The following is a 20,922-nucleotide window of genomic DNA, read 5'->3' on the forward strand; positions in this document are numbered from 1 at the left end:
TTAGAAGGATAGAGTTTCATTTGTCTAAATTAGTGTGGGGGGTCCTGCTTAAGAAGAAAAGTATAAATTGGCAAAATGATCTTTCAAAGGCCATTGAAATCTTACATTCTAAGAAAGAAATATCTTAAGATATGAAAGAACAACACTTTTTATTAACTTAAAATGAATACAAAAGCTGCAGACTGATTTTCAAAGTTGTGCACTCACTCGGTTCTGATCAAAACAAGTAAGAATCATAAATCAGTGGTTTAATACTAGTTTTCATGGCTTAGAGGCCCTAATATAGCAGTAGGCTCAGTTTACTTTAGACCTAGGAACATACAGTATTAGAAATACATAATAAAAAGAAAAAATATCACAGTGTGCTTTAATAATAATTTATGAGACTAAATAAGATTATTTATGTGTATACATGCATAAAATGTGACAAAAGAGAAATTCTACTTGGAGAATTGGAAAAAGGGCAGTTTTAAGCCTGTTATAAGTCACTAGTTCCAGGATTTAAAAATTAAACAACTACATGCTAACATCAGCTTTGACAAAGTACCCAGAATCATTCATCATGTTATTTTGATAGGGAATTGAGAGAACTCAAACTGGATTGAGTTGGATTTCTTGAAAATTCTTGCTAATTGATTTAATTTTTTTTTTGAAACACAGCACTATGCTTCCTGTGGAGTCCCACCAGGGAAGGTATACCTTGTTGAGTCCCTTATAGGGCTGTAATCAGTTCTCAGACTCTGTCACCCACAGGTCTGTATGTGTACTTTATAACAGTTTGTATCCACTTTCAAATCAGATTGATATTGAGTTCAGGACTCTGTTCTACTACCACATGACCACAGATTATTGATGCTCACAGCTAATCCTCAACTATGTCCTGAACGGGAATGGGAAGTGTTGGCTAAACAAGCAGAATCATCACTTCTGTCAGGATAGCTCCTACTCCCTAGAATGAACAGAAGTGAACTGTCCCTTTTGAGATTTGATGGACAGAACCAAGTTTAACTACTGGGCCCAACAGTTGAAGTAATATCTAATAGTTTTGTCATTTTGTTTAAGTAAAGGATGAAAAGAAGATCTCAAAATCACACAAACTCAAAATAAGGATGAGTGTGATCTTGGACAAGTCAAGTGCTCACACTTTAAATTCCCACCTATAAATAAAGGCACTGAATAGATAATCTCTAGCTTTAAATGTCACTTCATTTGTAGTAACAGCAGTAATAAAAGAATGATAAATGGCACCAAATGGTACCATTTGATAAACAAGCTTGGGAGTTTTCCAGTTTTTTAAAAAGGTAGAATCAAGACTCTAAAACAAATGTAACTATTCAATTAATGAGGGAACCAGTAAGATCTTTCACTAGTTCAAATGAAAATCTGAATAAGAGACACATTTATAAGCAATCAGGAGTAGATGTAAATAGATAAAAAAAACTAGTTACTACGTATAGAGTAATGTAATATTTGGAATAGTCTTTTTGAAAGTGCATAAATTGTTATCTTGACTGAATAAATTTCATTTGCATGTCTATGAAAAGGATTCATTTGAATTACTCTCACTTTCCTACAATTTATAGAGTTATGGAAGAGCAGAGACAGAGCCAAGGCAAGGCCAATGGAAGGCACAGATCCCTATGAGCCAGATACTTCATAGGGGCCCACAGACAATAATTCCCAGTCTTCTACTGAAAGGATATCCAATAGTTTCTTGTTCACTTTAGGCTTCCTGATGTGCTTGCTACATGCTTAGCATCATGTGCCAGATCTATCCTGTGTTTAACATATATTTACCTTGTTTAATACCTGTGATATTGTGACATAATAAATATATATCTGGTCTTTGTCTCTGGCTCCTGACAGACCTCTAAAAACTCTTATGAGTGATAGGGATGAGAAGAACATCTTTTGTCTTTATAAAAAGTTCCTTTCAACTTTATCTGCATTTATGCTAATGAGGTGACTTTGGGAGGCTGGGGCCAGGTTGCCAGAGGAACCAAATTAGATAATTAGGTAGTTAGAACTTTCAGGGGTCTGGAACTTTCAGCTCCATCCCCTGATTTCTAGGGAGGAGAAAGAGCTGGGGACTGAGTTAATCACCAATGCCCAGTGATTTAATCAGTCATGTCTATATAATAGAACCTACATAAAAACTCTATTGAAGGGGTTTGGAGGGCTTCTGGGTTGGAAAATGCATCCACATACCAGGATGTCCATGTTGACTGAAGTTCCTGAGCTTAGAAGTCTTCCAGACCTTGCCCAATGTACCTCTTCATCTGGCTCTTCATGTGTATGTTTTATAATACCCTTTATAATAAACCAGTAATAGTAACTAAAGTGTTTCCCTGAGTTCTGCAAGCCATTATGGTAAATTATCAAAACTGAGGAAGAATTATGGAAAACACAATTTTCATCTCAGACAGAAGCATGAATAACCTGGGGCTCCACTAATGGAGACTGGCATCTGAAGTCTGGGGGAAGTCTTATGGGACTGAGTCCTTAACCTGTGGAACCTGCACTAACTCTTGGTAGGTAATGCCAGAAATGAACTAAATTTTAAGACACTCAGTTGGGAACTAGAATAATTCAGTAGTATGGAAAACCCACACATTTAGTTCAGAAGTGTTTTGAGTAAAGAAACAGTTTTCCTTTAATATCCATAACAACACAAGGTGTTCTATTATGCAGGTAATGAAACCAAGGTTCAGAACAATCAAGTACCTTTCTCAAGGTCAAAGACCTCATAATTGGAAAGCCAGGGTTCAATAATATGTGCTTTTACCTGTAAGCATTTAATTTGTGGAATACATTAATACTTTCATTCCAACAGTGAAAAGTAGTTAAATAAACAATAAATTTTGGCAAGGCTATTCAACCCTACCATCTGAGGACTTCAGCCAACTGACACCTGCTCCTCAGAGTTACACATAATTCAAGGGAACAGTGCTACCAGATCCTTCCTCGAAGTACACATGTGGTCTAGAACCTTCACAGGGCTACCCACCAAGATGTACTGGATAGCCACAAGAAGCTCCTCTATGCATTCAAGTCTCAAAAAAGGCTCCTCTTTTTGCCAAGGGAGCTGCCAAGTTGATGGAAAGGTTCAGTGAGATGCCTGCAGATGGCATGGAATTTTCCATTAGTTCTAGGCTTGGCCTGCAGTGCAGAATACTAATAGTCAAAGCAGGAAGTAACTGCTCTGTTAAATAATTCTTAGGAATGCTGAAATGGATTCTTTATTATTCACTTACAATTAAAAAATTTTTTTATTAAGGTATCATTAATATACAGTCTTATGAAGGTTTCGTATGATCAACACTGTGGTTACTACATTCACTGATATTATCAGGTCCCCCCCACACCTCATTGCAGCCACTGTCCATCAGCATAGTAAGAAACCACAGAGTCACTACTTGTCTTCTCTGTGCTACACTGTCTTCCCCATGACCCCCCTCACACCATGTGTGCCAATCATAATGCCCCTTAATCCCTTTCTCCCTCCCTCTCCACCTCTCCCCTTTGGTAACTGTTAGTCCCTTCTTGGAGTCTGTGAGTTTGCTGCTGTTTTATTCCTTCTCACTTACAATTTTAAGGGGGAATTCACAGATTCAGTCAAAGAATAAATAAACAGAGCTTTAAACTATTAAGTATATCAAAAAAGAAAAAGTGTTCAGCTTACCCATGATGTCATTCATGCGATTCAGCAAGGAATTATCTGAAATATCCAATAACATAACAAAATCAAACGCAGAAGGGGGAAGAGGCACTTCTTTAGAAGTTGTAGTATCAACAACCAGTGTGGGTATTGGTGTTTTCTTTCCCTCCAGTTCAATAAGGTCTCTGTTGCAGCCTGTCAGAGCTTCTTCCAGAAGCTTTGCTTGGTTTAATGTCATTGGAAAACCATCAAGGATCCAGCCTTGATCTGCAGGTATCTGACTAAATTAAAAATGTACAAACCATTAACATTTTGGTAGACACAAGTACTTTGAGAATGATAATACAGTAAGGCTTGCCTTTTTCTTTCAGTGCCGCAATAACTTCCTTCTGCATGAATTTTATTACTTTATAGCTAAAATTTGATTTATTAATGCACCATAAACACTGCTTTGTTTAAAATCTTCTGTACACTCCTACTGCCTTCTAAATCTATTTCAGAGACCATAACATGGTATTTAAAACTAACTGGCCACAACTTCTCTATAACTTCTATTTTGAATCATTTACTTCAAACTGATCTCCTATTATATGAGTACAAACTGCATTTTCTAGCTTGTGTTCATAGACAATTCCTCCTTTAAACTTGTTTCCTCATCTATATATAGCGAGATAACATACCTCACAGGATGGTTGCAAGGATGAACTGAAATGATGCACTTTAAGACCCAGCACAGAGCTCAGCACATAGTGGATACTCACATTGCCAGCCTGGAAACCTCCTACCCCACCCACTCCAGTGTGGCGTCATAACCGCATGAACTGAACTCCTCTGGCTCTCATTCACTTCATCATATAATTGGTAATTTTTATTATTGGTTGAGTTAAAAATATCAAGTGAGTCTTCATTATCTCAATTAAATTATAAGTTGCTTCAGGGTAAGGATCATTTCTTGGGTTTTTGCCCTCAGTATAGCATCCCTTATACAGAACAGGTGCACCAAGAGTTATTTCAGTTCTTTAAATTGGAAAGCAATGTGAAAAGAGCAGAAACTTTAACTTTGCTCTTCTAAACTCTTAATTATACAAAACTGAGGTTTTGGATTTGGGGTTAAAAGTTATAATTTTGTTTCTTTGTCTCTTAAAAACTCATTTTAAACAATAGAATCCCCTTTCCAAAGGTATGTTAAGTCTGCTTTGGTGTCTGCATGTGATCCATGTGACAATGTGGCAAGGAAGGAAGGGAAAAGCTGAAGTTCAGAGAAGTTTCATTACTTGTCAAAGTGGAAACACTGGAAATGACCCCAAATCCAGTGATCATGCCACAGAATCAAGCTGCCTTCAGGTTACTGCCTCTATTCCCCAGATTTATGAAGAGCAGGAAAAGACTGCATTTTGCTTTTATAACCTGTCCAGAGTTTGGTAAAACATTCTGCGTAGGATAAGTTTGCTGATTCACTGAACTAAGAGGGAGAAGTTTCTTCAGAACCTTACTAGGTCTGGGTGACCTCTTCTCCCCGCCACAGTCTCAGGAGCTACTTCAGAGGGAGGAAGCGGTCAGGGTCACTCTTGTTCAGCCACAGTGTGAGGACAGCAGATGATGGGGAGACAGGACTCCTGGGCTTTGGCTCTGGATGCATCACTAACCCGATACCTGACTGGACTGCCTTCCTTTCCTTGTTGAAAAGGATGTATTTGACTAGATGAAAGGATTTCAAACTGATGACAGGACTCTGAAGATGCCTTAGGGGCAAGGAGTGGTGGTGGTGGAAGGGTAGTGGAGTTCTGAGTATGGGGTGTAAATACGCCAGCCCCACAGAAACCAAAGCTAAGATCTGCTTTATGGCTCATACTTTTCATGTACAATTTTCTTTGAACAAGGAGTCCCATGGCTAAAACATGTCTTAAGCCAGTTACAGATGTTACAACTATTAGAATGAGATCCTTTCCGGCTTTGAGGGTAGTACACCTGTGGTCTGACTTCTTCAGCACTGATTTCAAAGAGAAATCAATCATTCCAAAATAGATCACAACTGAGAGGCAACTTTTATCTTTAATGAGGTCTCAAGAAAATTCCTCAGAGGAGTCCATTCCAGATATATAGTAAAACTTCTCTGAAACCTCCTTTCCTCACCTCTTTCAGTCTTAGTATTTCCCACACAGCACAGCTACCCTAATTCTATTTCCTCACCTGCCCTCAGCACTCCAATACTCATTTACCCTTTTTGATGCTTTTTTAAAATCCTGCCCAGCCTCATCTCTTTATTATATGGATTAACTGAACATCTAAGGCTTATATTAATTTCTCTTTTTTCTATATTACAAAGGAGAGCTGAGAAGAATCCTTCAACCATAGAAAGGAGAAAGGGAGAGATTACAACATTACACCAATGTCAATTTTTCCTTTATTCTCTATCACATATCATCTCTGTGCTATGCACACATGAATTCCTGCCTGTGCAACCACTATTTTCCACTGCCTTCCTACCCAGCGCTGCCCAGCCTTCGGATCCCAGGTTTACTCCCTCCCCATGAAACAGAACGAGGAAGAGTATTGACCTGTAAGCACACAGGTACATTCTCTCCCCTCTCAAATCTGTCCCTCAGCTTTTCCAAGTATTGGATTTCTCCTTGGATTCCCCACAGGGAGTAGAACCTGACCTGTATTCACACCTAGGTGAATGAAATTAAGCTTGGCAAAGTAGCGGAACTAAAATGTTACAGGCATGTAAATACCAAAACATACATTATCTGGCTGCATGTTTTCTTATGTAGATGAGGAGTTTTCTCACACATTAAAAATAAAAAATATTTCTATATTATTCTTTATATACCCCTATCTGATAAGGAATATATTAAAAAGACACAAAAGTTAATACGTACTTAATAGCATTTGCCATGATGCTAACTAGCAACATGTCAGAAACGCTCTTTCCTTTTTTCAGCAACTTTTCTGATTTTGCACCAAGCTGAGCTCGCACAGTAAGCTGTGAAAATAAACAATGAATGGTAGCATACAGCTCATTTAAAAGTCAGAACCCAAGTATTTGGAGGAAAAAAATTTAAGTGGTCTTGCTCTCTAGTGAAGACACTGATCATTTGGCACAATTCTGGAGCCAGCTAAGCCCTTCAGGAAAATGCATTTGCAGATTTTGAGGACACTCTTCTGTGGCTCCCTCCCTTCCAAGATCTTTCTTTTTTAATTTTCAGCTGCTTTGGCATCCCCAAATTTCACCCTCTAATACTTAAAATAAAAATGATTGATGCTTTCTGCTTGAGTTCTAGCTCTTCGTGCCGCACAGAGGGGGCATGCCTCTGGGATAACCTGTGTAAATATGGCTCTTACCCAGTTTAATGCTCTTCATTCAGTGGACAAATTCATACATTTGTTTTGGTTTTTGCTGCTTGCTTATTTGCTGCTTTGCTTTTTCTGCCACCTGCTTTTGGCCCTCAAATAATTAGTTTTTCTACTTTGTCCAGCATTTATAATGTTATTTGTAGGATGGCTAATCCAGCAAAACAGGAACTTCACTAGTGCCAATTTTAACCCAGCTACCAGAATGAGTATTTTATAAGTCATATAATATTACATCTACTCAAAATCCTGTGAAGATTCCCCATTTGCTCCAAATGTCTTAATCATTGTCTATAAGGCTGACCTGTGTCTTCTCCCTTCCTGCTCATCTCTCTATCCTCATCTCTTACTAGTCTCCCACCTTGCTGGCCAGGCACCTTTCTGCCTAATCACCATCATCCAGCTAGTCTTGCTGCCTGAAATGTTTCCCCAGATCCAGCTGGCTGATTCTTTTAATCTTCTTTCAATCTAGTTAAGCCTCACTTTCCCAAGGAGGCCAACTCCATTTAATACTGCAACCTTCCCTCTCCCTGCCCCCTGGCCTAAGCCCCTGGCCCTCCTTACTCTACTCTACATTTCCTCTCTATTGGCAGCATTACCATCTAACAGACCATGTAATCCCACTCATTTATTCAGGTGTTCAGAATTTATTATCCTTCTCCTCTTAGAATGTAAACTTCTTAAGATCCAGGAACCCTGTTTCTTTGGTCAGTGATGTATTTGCAATCCAAATAATTGCAACAATGTGCAGAAGTATCCCCTTTGAACTGAATAGAATACAGAATTTGGGAGATTTGTAACCCAATAAATATAAATATAAAAGCTACATTTAGCCTTTCTGCTAATTTTTATTTCAAATATGCAGACTAAAAATTGTAAGTCCTCCTTTATCACTTTCTCTAAACCCATTTTCCTCCCTATCAGTTGTCATGTTTACAGTCTACTGTACATTCTTCCAAAACTTTCTCTATCTTGAAGCAGTTTTGAAATCTAAAATATTATACAATTGTTTTCCATGATGAAATGCATAATAAAAGTAATCAAATGTAATAAAAATGAAGTAAATGAAATACCCAATGATTCATCTGGCCATCCTATTTGAGGACAAAAAAAAAGTTTCTATATATAGGAAAGCAATACTGTATATGGAAATATTAGTTTCCATTAGGTTAAATAATAAGTAAATTTTTGTCAACATTTCTTAAGGGATTAATAAAAATTCTGTAGAGTAACCAATAAGTCTATGGATAAATTCTGTAAAAATTCTTTAAAGGAAAAGTGTATGAGAGAAAATAAAAGTCATAAATTAAGTGCTAAGAAAAAACATGTAACTACAAACTTGGCATAAGTCTAAGATAAAAAAGCACATGTTTACTTTCTTACTTGGCAAAACTGAGTAGCAATTCCCACTGCTTTAGAGATAAACAATTTTAAGAATATAAAGAATATTAAGTAAATTCAGATTTAGCTAATATTTAACATCAGATTTACTTTAAAACAAAGAGGAACACATTGTTATTTCATTCCAATTGAAAACACACTAAAAGGCTATGAATCATGACACATTTTGGTGTCCTAGTAGCCAAAATTATAGTACTTACTTCAGAGAAACTACCACTTGATTTGCCTTCTCCACCGTTTGGCGTTTTATTAGAATCAGTACCTAAATAAAGGAAAAGTGGTAAGAACAAACTCCAGTATTTACAACTAACAACCACATTAGTATTTGTGGACAGATGGGTTACTGGATCCAGCTACGTATGTGATACTCAGAGGAAGGAGGTAACAGAATTGCCACCGCACAGCCTTTACCTTCACTCCACAACACTAAGATCCTGGCCGCTGTGCGGCTTGGTGTTCTCCACCCACTTCTTTCCAGTATGGCTCACTAACAGCCACATCATTAGAAATACTTTCACATAGTTCAGGCTTTCTTTCCAGAAAACTAGCCTAGTTGCTCAAGAAAAGTTGTTAAAATGTTAATTCATAATATTTTTATTTTCCTGTATTATCAAGTTATAGGTAATGAACACATCTAACAGTAAAAAATTCTAGAAGTCAAGAGTTTTTAGTTACATTCTGTAGAAAAAATAAGTTTTCAGTATGTGTTTATACTTAGCTAGACTTTTGTGATAGGATACATTATACAATACTTATAATAGTTTAAAAATCAATAAAATTATTTCATAAGAACCAAACAACTGAAATAAGGGCCAGATTATGTTCTTTTAAAAGATGACAACACAACTCTAGAAGACTTGAATGCTCATAATGAACACACATTGTCCAGCAGTGACAGCAATGATGACGATCGCACTGGAGGACCTGAACTTTATGCTAGAATATGAGGAAACTATTGAATCCGGTGTACCTTTACTAGCACAAATAGAAAAGATACTTAAGATTTAAACTTGTTTTCCTTCAGTGGTTCTACAAAGGATCTGAAGGACTAAAGCCCAGATGCCAAGTGAGGTAAGTCTTTGTTATGTTTGAGATAAAGGGGGGTTCAGGTGGATGGAAGCGGCCAGACCTTGCAGCCTCCCTCAACACAGTGAACAAAGCAGTAGCACGCAGAGAGAGGTGCCCTGCATAGGTGAGAAGAAACGATAAAATATTGTCTCCTCACAAAGCCAGGAAGAGTGACAACGATTTATTCTGGAGGTTTCACAACCTCAACAAAACTGAGCAACTACTTGAAGGAATGTGAAAAGATTTCTTTGTGATTTTTGCCTCTTACCTCTAGTTGTAAAGAAGAGTTAAGGATTTCTGTGCTTATGTTGCTACCTGTCAAATGACCATGCAGACAACTATGCATAACTCCCCTTTCTTTCCCTGGAAGTGTTTTTGTGTCACATACATGTGTGTTTACTGTTTGTCTCTCTTATGTAAATAAGGAGTGATTTATTTATATGTCTTACTTACTAAGTATAGTTTCATCTTCTGTTTTTGGTAATGTTCCATCTGAAACTGGAGCAGCTGAAAATACATTTTTCAGATCCTTTGGGGAGAAAACACACACACACACACACACCCATTCAGAGATTTTTAACATTGTCATATTTTAATAACATAATTAATTTTATTTTTATATGTAAGGTTTGAGAAAAATACACTATTTTACCAAAAATATTAATAATATTTGAGAGGGAACAAATGATTTTTGGAAACAAAATTTGATGATAAATTGTACTTAAAGAAATACAGGGTAATTGGTGGTATGACCTGTTATCCAATTGGCCTTCATTTATTATGCAAAATACAGCCCCTGCCATTTTGAAAATATAATGGAAGCTGAGAAAGAGATAGAGTTTATGGAAAACCACCTTAGAAAGAAGAGTCTGGAGGTGTCAGTCATAACCATAAGGGAAGTAAAGAAAAACATGTACATTATCATCCTGCTGATGAGAATATGAAGAGTACAACATGGAAGAAGAGGCAGCTCACAGGGAAGAAAACTTCTCCCAATTTATTTTCAGAATTCAGGGTTAAATGGTATTTATTTTGCAGCCCACGCAAATGATCTGGATTAGACTCTCTGCTAATTACTCAATTACAGAGACAGCATAAGGTAGGAGAAAGAATACTGGATTTAGAATCTGGGATTCCAGTCACAGCATAGCCATGAACAAACTTTCTGACTCTGAGCAAATCAATTAATGCTTAGGGTCCCTACTGTCTCTCCTTTAAAATGAGGGCACTGGATCACGGCACGGGTCTCAAGGTGGGGCCACATTCTCCTATTTCCTGCCTTAGAATCTTCACGCAACAATGTAGCAAAATGCAATACTGATAGGTATGTGCTGCACGTAAAACATGGCACCATGATGCAGTAAAACCATACAGAGACTGCCCCCACCCAAACTGAGATCTACTAGTATAGATCAGAGGTCTGAAAACTAGGCTGCAAGGTTCAAATTCAGCTGGCTGACCACTTTCATATGGTCCCCGGGCATCACTCTGGGATAGCACTGTGAGCCTGGGGACTAGCCAGGGGTTCCCCTCTGCCCACTGTCCAGTCCACTCTACACCCACCTCAGCCACTGGCCAGGGCTGGCATTAGCCTCCAACCACACGATGGTGACTCAGCTGTTGGCCACTGCCAGGCTCTCTGTGGTGGAATTTCATTTCGGGAGCTGGAGACTTGGTGAATTACCTGCAATATTCATACCCTAACTACCTCCAACCCCTGGCAGCTCAGCCCCTCCGTTCCCTTACCTGCCTTACCAGCCAGTGGAGATGGCTGCAGAAGACTGTCCTGGACAGCCCACTGGTTTATGTTTGGATGAGAGGAATTTTCTGTTATATAAGTACCCACATAGTATCTTGATTTTTGCCTCTTGGTCCCCAAAACATAAAATATGTACTTTCTGGACCTTCACAACCTCTGGCCTAGACGATATTTCAGATTTCATACAGCTTCACATCTCTAATGCAGGAGGTGCAGAAAAGGAAGCTAAAATCATACTTGCCTGGCTTCCTTCACTGTTTTCCTGTGCATCTGGCAGAGCCTTTTCATCTTTCTGAATGGGTTGGGCCTTGCTGACTTTTTCATCGTCATGAAATGCTCGGATAGCTTCTTGGACAAGGGTGTCAATAGAAAGTATCTGAATAGGAAAGTCTAAAATACAAAAGACAATTTTATTAATAACTTTTCATTTAAGAAATTGACATCGATGTCCTTCTGAGCTGGCTTCATCCTGTAACAGTGTCTTCAGGGCCTCCTAGAACTGTCTTTTGGATCAAGCTGCTTTTTTATTATTGTGGTAAAATTCACATAATACAAATTTAATCATTTTAGCCTTTCCAAAAGATACACTTCAGTGGTATTTAGGTCATTCACAATGTTGTTCAACCATCACCACTATCTTGTTCCAGAAAATGTTCATCACCCCAAAAGGGAACCCTTTAAACAGTCACTTCCTATCTCTGTGCCTGGTAACCATTAATTTGCTTTCTGTCTTTATGGATTTGCCTATTCTGGATATGCATATCAATAGGATCATACAATATATGGCCTTTTGTGTCTAACTTCTTTCACTTAGCATCATGTTTTCAACATTCGTCCATGTTGTAGCATGTGTTAGTATTTCACTCCTTGTTATGGCTTGTTAATATTCCATTGTATGCATTATATGAATATACCACTTTTGCTATCCATTCATCAGGCAAGGGAAATTTAGATCATTTTCCATATTTTGGCTATTGTGAATAGTGCTGCTACCTATTCCTGTACAAGTTTTTTTTTTTTCTGACTGCCTGTTTTCAATCCCTTTGGGTATTTATCCAGTAGTGGAATTGCTGGGGTCATATTGTAATTCTCTGTTTAACTTATTAAAGAACCACCAAACTGCTTTCCATAGTGGCTGCAACATTTTACATTCATACCAGCAGTGGTTGAGGCTCCAACTTCTCTAATAACATTTATGATTTTCTGTATTTTTTTAATACCGATTCTAGTGGGTAGGAAGTGATATCTCATTGTGCTTTTGCCAAGCTACTTTTTAGGAAGGTCCTTTAACATCTCAGTAATGACCTATTCTCTGCCTTGGAATGGTTCAGGATGGACTGGTCTCAATGCAAATTTTGAGTTTTCCAGTGAAAACAGTAATAGGTAAGTATTATTGAAGAAAACTAATTAGACAGATGGAAACCTGTGCTTCTAACCAAAAGAGCTTCTACAGAAAAAGCCAAAGGCTCATTAAAGGGAGAGTGATAACTCAACATGTGAAAAATAAAAACTTTCATAATTTTAAGTGGATTTCTTTTATATTTGTGACAAATTATTAATTTCCCATTTAATCAATTGGTAAAGTAAGTGAAAAAAAGACTTTCCTAAAAGTATATGACTTGGACAATAAATTATATGATCACTCTATAAGATTTTTGATGACAGAGCTTCCCACTATACGAGCAGATCCTCATATACGTTTTCTACAGACATAGTCATTGAAGCTACAGTCAATGCAAATAGAATCCAAAAAATGAATTTAAAAAAAGAAAGAAATTCTACCTTTTTGTAGAGACTTTAGAGCAGTAGTTTTTCCACTGAATGTTTTCCCCAGTAAGCATCCTTTAATAGTGAATGAAGGTAATTCTGGCACTGTTGATTCGACTTGAGGAAAGGATTTTTCAATCAGTCTGTGAAGCACATGGCCCAAAATGCAATTGTTGGAGGGTGGTAAATTATCAACCATTTCTTCTGGTAAGGCCCATTCTCCAACCATGTTCTGTGAAAATAATGAAACAAACAAAAGAGCAATATTTTTAAAAGTGGAATTTGGGCAATAAGAAATTTTAGTATTAAAAGTGAATCCAAATTATAGCAAACAAAAGCTAATCAATACTTTAATTATATTACATAAATGAGTAATAACATGACTACTACTTTCATGTTAGGGAGCAGAAAAATGAGCTCCTATATGAAGGGAAAAATAAAAAACCCAATTCAAGTATTAAGTTTATGCAAGTAGGCTGCTGAGTTGAGACAAACTGAAATCCTGGTTGAATATTAAGACAATTTAAATTGATATATCATTAGTAGACAGATAAAAAACAATAATAGTTTATCTGCTATCCTATGTAAGTACTAAGCTTATTTTAAAATATTTTACGGTACAAAATACAAAAGAGAACTTTCATGCCCAATATGCTGTCCTCAAAGTCTACTATGTTTGACTCCCAGTTTCTTTAGTCTTGCTGAAATGATCAAAGGGAAGGGAAAAGAAAAACAAAAATTAGAGACTACATTCTCTGACCTCCATGTAATAAAATGGTAAGTCAGTTTTAAAAGATATGGAAATAAAAGTACTTAAAAATTAAAGTATTCTTTTTGAATAATTCTTGAGTTACACAGGAAATTGAAAGTATAAATGTCCAAAAAAGAACATCAAAGCAATAGATTTATTAAAAATATGGGATGGGATCAAATTGCACTCAGAGGAAAAGTCATGGTCCCTTAGCATAAAATGCCTTGATCTAAAATAAAAAAGAAGGGAAATAAGTGAACCTAAGAATGAAAACAGGAAAAAATTAAAATAAAAAAAAGAAACAAGGAGGAAGGAATTCATAAAAAATGGAAATCGATAAGTTAGCAAAACCATTGGGATACTTTTCATTGACATATTTCTAGAACTTGTCCATACTAATAATAATGAAATTCCTACTAGTTCTGAACAAAGGTAAAGAAGAGCAAGTATCAATTTTGTAATATAATAGGAAATAAGTTAATAATAGACTTTAGGGAGAATTAAAAGTCTTTAAGAAAAAATTATGTAAAGCTCTACAATAATAAATTTGAATTTATTACTGTATGGTAATAAATGATATTCTAAGAAAGTATAAATGATTAAAATTAATGTAAATGGAACATTTGAAAAGATGAAAACCATGAAAGAAGTGAAAGAGTTGTCAAAGGACTATACCTAGGAAACTTGAAGACACTGACAGCTTACAGAAAAAATTTCATTCCTTAATTAAACAGAAATTTAAATGTTTAAAGTCTTCTGGAATATGAAAGAAGAAAAGAAAGCTTTCCCTTTAACTTGACAGGATGAAAATATCCCTCATACCAAAAATGTATAAAAGATAATTGATAAAAACAGTATCCTAAAACTATAAGCCAACCTCACTTGGAAATATTTGTGAAGAATTATGCAGCATTAAATTGAGACAATAAAGATATTAATTGACATATACTGTTTGTATGTCAAGATATATATATTTATCTTTATATGTATATATATTGTTATTGATATATTCAACATGAAAGCCTATTTATATATGCTAGTAATATAAATATATGTATATGTCATATACTTATATATGACATATCATATGTAAATAAATAAATGCCTATGTTCTTGTATTTTCTTCTATCAGTGATCTTTTCATATCCATCCAATATCTCACAAAAATGCTTGCTCAGAATATAAAGTTTGATAAGTCCTATAGATGGCTTATCTGGTTTGGTACCAGGACTTTGATATGACAACACATAGATAAGAAAATACTTCTTGAAACAAAAAAAAAATGAAAAAGTTTTTTTTAATAATAGATTTTTCTTTAAAATTGGTGGACTTTATTAGTATATAAATATATTTGAATGTCACTCCTATATAAGCTACCCTTTATTTATAAAATTTATTTTGTTTTAGTTTAATGCCTTTGGTTTTTATAACAATTTGTGGATAATAATTATATGCATTGCTCAAAATTAGCTAAATACTGATTTGCATAAGTCCTGATTGCATTATAACTACTTGCTTCTGCTTTTATTCATTGAAACTGTTTATACTTCTAATTAAATAAGTGATAATTATTTTATACAACATGACCCATCAGAAACTAACCAAATTAAAATTTAAAAAAATGAAACCAGAAAAATTATGTTACTTTAAAATAAAAAAAACTATAAGGCCAAGGCCAAGTTTAAGAGGAATGTTTCCAATGTTCTAATGATTTTGTGCCATGTAGTCACTTAAACTGTTCTAGAGGAAATAGTCTGGGACTTAAATCAGATGATCCGAGTTCCCCGTAACAGTTCTGCTACTTATTTGGTTTGTACTCTTGTCAATTCTCTCATCTTTGTATGATAACAATATCTATCTCATGGGTTGTTGTAAAGATTGAATGAAATGCTTGTGTGAGAAGCCAATGTGACCGCTGACTTAAAAAGTTTTAACTATTTTTCAGGCTGCCACTGGAGGCACATTACAGTGCCACATGGTGGGGAGACAGCATCCACATTCCTGCTCAGGGGAGAAACTACCCCAATCAGAAAGGCACAAAGGGTTCAAAATAAAGCCTTCTTCCATCACTGAATTAGTTGTAGAATGTGACGGAACACAATGGGATGGAATGTTGACTGTGAAGAAAAATGAATGCTAAGGTTAGGAAAAGGATTGATTGAAGCCTGATCTATGGAGATAAGCATATCAAAGACTTGGTGAAACAGGTTTTGCAGAACCACCTTAGATGAAATGCCTGAGTAAAGACCAAGGATAAAGGGTTAAGTCAAGGTAAATATCTTATGTTGGAACAAAAACATGATGAGTGAGAAGGAGTTCAGAAGAACTGGAAGCAGGGAAATTCAGACCAGAATGAGGCTTACTAGTTTAACCACAAAGAGCTACAGAGATTTTACTTCACTGGTGAAGAGAAACCAGAAATTTTTATCAGATCTCCATTTTACATGGTTTGTTAAATGTAATTATATTAGTTACATTAGTTATATCACAGAAAAAATTTATATTTATAAGCTACATAATTCTTACTTCTTTGGGTATTGTTATAAATAGACATCTGCTAGTTTCAAGACCCTTGATGCCCAGGATGGGCAACATCAGATAAATATCACCTGATACAAACTATTGTTTTAACAGGATACTATTTCTGGGCAGCAGTGCTCCATGATACCAGCACTTGATTAATATAAACTGTCATGTTTATATAACAAATAATGTCTTCATTTTAATATTAATATTTTTATTGTGCCTGCATAAATCCCATCAGTATGCATTCGTGAGAAGGTAAGAGTACAAGATTCAAGATCCGCCAGCACCTAACGGTCTACCTCTTCCTATAAATTCTTGCCTACCTACACACAGAAATCACAAAATTACAACAGAAAGTAAACAGTCTCTGCCACTGGTCAAAAGTCACAACCCATTCACAAGTACTGTCTTTATTAGTTGATCTACACTGACCTTTCCAGAAACTGAATTCTGAATCCCTGGGTCCATGATGTTTACCAATTCTCCCTATTTTCACATGGAACTAACACTCTGCCTCCTGTCTGGGTTACAATACACTCCCATGATTCTCTGTCATGTTGTAGATACCTCATGGTTACCTAGATTTCTGATTCTGGTTATGTCATCTATCATATCCTTTATGTTTCCTGTGGCCAGATATGTCAATATCCTTGGCCTCCTTGTTAGTAAGCATGGCTAAAAGCATTATGAGAATTCATAGATAGTATCTGATTGAGAGCAGTGTGCTTGAATGTGGGATGAAGTGCATACTTCAGGGGCAAGCTTAAGATCTTCCATGTGTTCAGTTCACTAGATTTCCTTCTTTATTGTAACACTGCCCAAGTGTGGATGGTGCTGCTGGCAGAACTGCATGGTTTTCTCAACAAATTTTCTTTACTTCTTTGCACATGATTACCCTTACACTAAAGCAAATGTACCTCATTCTCATTTCTTGCCACTTTTAAAGATCAAGTTGAGAAGAGAGCTTTGTCATCTACCCTTTTAAAGAGTAGGAAAGACATGGTTCACTTTGATTAACTTGGATAAACAGAATCTGGCCCTTGGGAGATATTCATTAGTGCATAAAATCTGAGTGTCTCTAGCACAACACTCAACAAACAAACAACATTAGGTTATGCCAATGAAATTTAGTAGTGATATTTAATTGTTGCTTTTGTAGAGTGGGGGTATAGTCTGAAAGTACACACAATCCAGTGTTTGTCTTCATCACTTGTTAGAATTTACCAACACCTGTGTAGACATCCCAAGTTTGGTAGGCACTAAGTGTTTTACGATTCAATTATGGATGCCTCAGAAAGACAAGACAAATATTTTTCCTCCAAAAGAGAGAAAGAACTTCCTAGGAGATACAAAACTGCTTTTTTTTACATCTGCTCTTTTCCTAAAATGCAATCTTATTACCTATATATACTAAGACCCAACAACAGACCGATTATTTTGGTATAGCAGCCAAAGGACTTAGGATGAAAGCTTCTAATAAAGTGACTTCAAGAAACACCACAGGTATTAACTCCACACAATGAAGTTATTCCCCAGTTAGAGTACAGCTGATACACTACAACTCCACCATACAGATATTCAAGCTGCCTTAATTTTGCATCTACTTTGGCTCGCTTTCTCTTGGCCCACCACGCTATAGGAAGTGAGGAAGACATGACAGTCTGCGGTACCTGAAATACAACTAAGGCTTATAGCAGCAGCCTGTTGTAGCCATTACTAATCCTCAATTTCCATGGAACATTATATTTATATGCATCATGATGAACTTCCCTTTAGCTCTTTAAGGCTTCCATTTCACTGATCTTCTCCATTTTTTAAATTGGTCTGGGACCCTGTTCTCTTAGAGCACAATTACCACTTGTACTGCATCTTCCAAGATAATGGCTTTTAAATATTTTTGACCAGGACTCTCAATAAGAGAGATATTTTACATTGTTACCTAGTATTTGTTTCTGGGCATATAATAAAACAGAAAAAAAAATTTTATCAAGTGCTGTCCTTATTGTCACATGCTTTCTTTTCTATTGTATTGTGTTATCTTGTATTGTATTCTATTTATCTTATTTTGTTATGTTTCCAATTTTTAAATCATGGTTCTGACCTATGAATTAATTTCATAATCTGAACTTAGTTCACTGTTTGAAAAAAAAAAAGAGGACAGTTTATTGGACAAGATACCAGAGACCCTCAGTTCTGATTTCATGTCTTTAAGTACCATCTTGGATTCATCTTTTAGATATCTGCAAAAAGGAACTTTATACTAACAGTGACTCAGTGCAGAGAGTTACAGACAGAAGTTAAGAATCAATCTTAATTGATGATAATTTAAAAATCCAGTTCACTCACATTTTTAGATAATTTATATGATTGTTTTTATATCTTAGTTATGGGTTGCTTATTTTAGCATATCTAGAAAATAATTTTTTTGTACAATTACCATGTTTAACTTATTTATAATGTAACTCTTTTATCAAATAACATCAATTATGGTTATTTAAAATGCAACAAAACTTCAGGTTTATTAGAAAATAGGTCAACTAATAGTTAAATTGTATCCAGAGGAAGTTTTAATGAGTGGAGGTAAGGTAATTTGTTAACCAAAGCCTAAACAGCTTGGGCAGGAAATGATGTGTTAACTAGGAACAACCCTACTGTCTTTTTATAATGTTGTAATTCATTGGACAATCTATATATTTCTCCTTAAACTTTTTAAAAAATAGCCAAGATAGATATCTTTAGCAGCTGTGAATAATTGTGATGAGGTAAGTGACTCTTATTAAGGACATCCACAAACATACTTCATGAGTTGAGTTTGGTCTACATGCTTGAAATTACATAAAGGCATGGAGAAATACTAAGATAGTGAGAATGTAAGTGTAAGCTCACAGTTCATAAGGTTAGGTCAGTTTTGGGTTAATGACTTTAAGCAAACTGACATGTACGCAGAGTTCACAACTCAGCTGAAATGCATCCCTTACAATGTGTCTGCATAACCTCCTGTGCTTATCCATGCTGGACATTATGCTCTGGAATGGGTTTTCTCTCATCCCCACTAAATGTGGCCACAGAGAGGGAAGGATCTTTATCTTAATCAACTTTATATCTCCAATACTTAGAACAGTGCTGGCACATAGTAGGTACTTAACATCTATTGATTGAACTAAACCAACCCATCAGAACTGTAGGCTAAATATATGTGAACTGAATAAATGAGTAAATACTGGATATTCAGTTTGGTAATTTTGGTTAAGTATAAAGATGGCTCAGGCCCCCAAATAAAATAGACAGATAAAACCCAACACCAAATCTAGGGACAATATCAGAAAGTTTAATCCTTACAGACAGAAGTTAAGAATCTATTCACCATGTATGAAATTAGCTAATCTTAGAAGCACATCTATAAGTAATGACCTCTGAGTTTTGAGAGTTTCTTCATCAAATCAAGGCACCCTTTTCTCATGGCAGCAAAATCTCAGTTAAAATGTAGTCAATTATAAATAAATTTGGGACTTTGTAGGAGCTCTGCCATAGATACAATAGAGTCCTTGGGTGGGTAAGAGCAATCTGTGGGAATGGGAAGGTAAGATTTGCTTTATGGCAAGCTATAAGTGACCTGGTTAATTTCATTTTCCTTACTGGGTATTTGCCTGGAGTCTTGTAAACCAGGTTGACCTAACTGTGTACCACCTGACTGGCAGATAATAAAAAGAAGCTGCAGGCAGTCTAACTCTGTTTGTGGCAAATACCTAGGGTTTCCTTACTTTACTTCCAGGCCTTTCATTTGAGTCCTTGTGGATAAAGTGAAGGCTCCTGTGGCTAGGATTCTCACCTGGCCCTTGTTGGCTAGCTCACTACACAGGTGTGGGCAATACATCATTACTGACTCTATATAAAGAGCTCCACGCAGTGCTCTGCACAACATGATGGCATGGCTGCGAGGCTACAGGAGATCAGAGCAGCGGCTAGAGTGGTGGCAGTGCCAAGAACAGACTAAGATAGCTAGCTGCACAGGTAGAGAGGCCCAGAGGCAAAGACTGGCTTGCTGCATGCAGACTTTCTCTGAATGGATGGGATTCTAGAGACTGACCTGCCACAGTGGAAATAAAGTTGATTATAACCTTTTCACTCCAAGAACTTTCTACTGTCATTTCTTTGGTCACATTGTATCCATAGTGAACTTGCCTGGCGCTGAAACCCATTGGCAAGACAATTGGCATAGTCAGCAGGATACATTGGTGACCAAGGAAAAAGAACAGGCTGCCCTTGTGGAAGGAGTGTTTCAGCAGGCTGCACCTATGGATGGGGAGACATTCAAGTGTTCCCCAGTGGACGTGGTACTGTGAAGGGGTTGAGGACTGGGGTCTACCCCAAGAGAAAGAAAATTTGTTGCTGACTGAAATGGTATCACTATGAAGTACTGTGGAAATAGTAAAGGATGTGGTAGCCTGAGAGGAAGTGGCTAGAGAAGGAGCAGCACAAGAAGCAGCAGCATGAGAGTGCAGGCTGCCAGGTGCCATGGGGCAGGTGAAAGTAGTGGAGCCATCAGCCCCAGAAATGGAGGAGTGGAGGTTTGATGAACAGGTGGGGGTGGAGGCCCTCCCAGTGCCAGAGGCACTGGCCCCTCATCAGTTGAGGTCC

General features: G+C 36.6%; 1 protein-coding gene across 11 annotated transcripts in view; it reads right to left on the bottom strand.

Moving 5' to 3' along the window:
* SPEF2 (sperm flagellar 2) overlaps window positions 1-20,922 on the bottom strand; it is a 204,310-nt gene that overhangs the window by 98,290 nt on the left and 85,098 nt on the right. For all 11 annotated transcript variants that reach the window (XM_073237244.1, XM_073237222.1, XM_073237235.1 and 8 more), the window contains 6 exons: window positions 13,023-13,239; window positions 11,482-11,630; window positions 9,935-10,010; window positions 8,614-8,675; window positions 6,541-6,644; window positions 3,683-3,939 (listed from right to left, as the gene is read on the bottom strand). In XM_073237244.1, coding sequence (XP_073093345.1) covers window positions 3,683-3,939; window positions 6,541-6,644; window positions 8,614-8,675; window positions 9,935-10,010; window positions 11,482-11,630; window positions 13,023-13,239 — 865 coding nt within the window. The remainder of the gene's footprint in view (window positions 1-3,682; window positions 3,940-6,540; window positions 6,645-8,613; window positions 8,676-9,934; window positions 10,011-11,481; window positions 11,631-13,022; window positions 13,240-20,922) is intronic.

This window comes from Manis javanica, chromosome 1, assembly GCF_040802235.1.
Source record: "Manis javanica isolate MJ-LG chromosome 1, MJ_LKY, whole genome shotgun sequence".
NCBI classification, from domain to species: domain Eukaryota; kingdom Metazoa; phylum Chordata; class Mammalia; order Pholidota; family Manidae; genus Manis; species Manis javanica.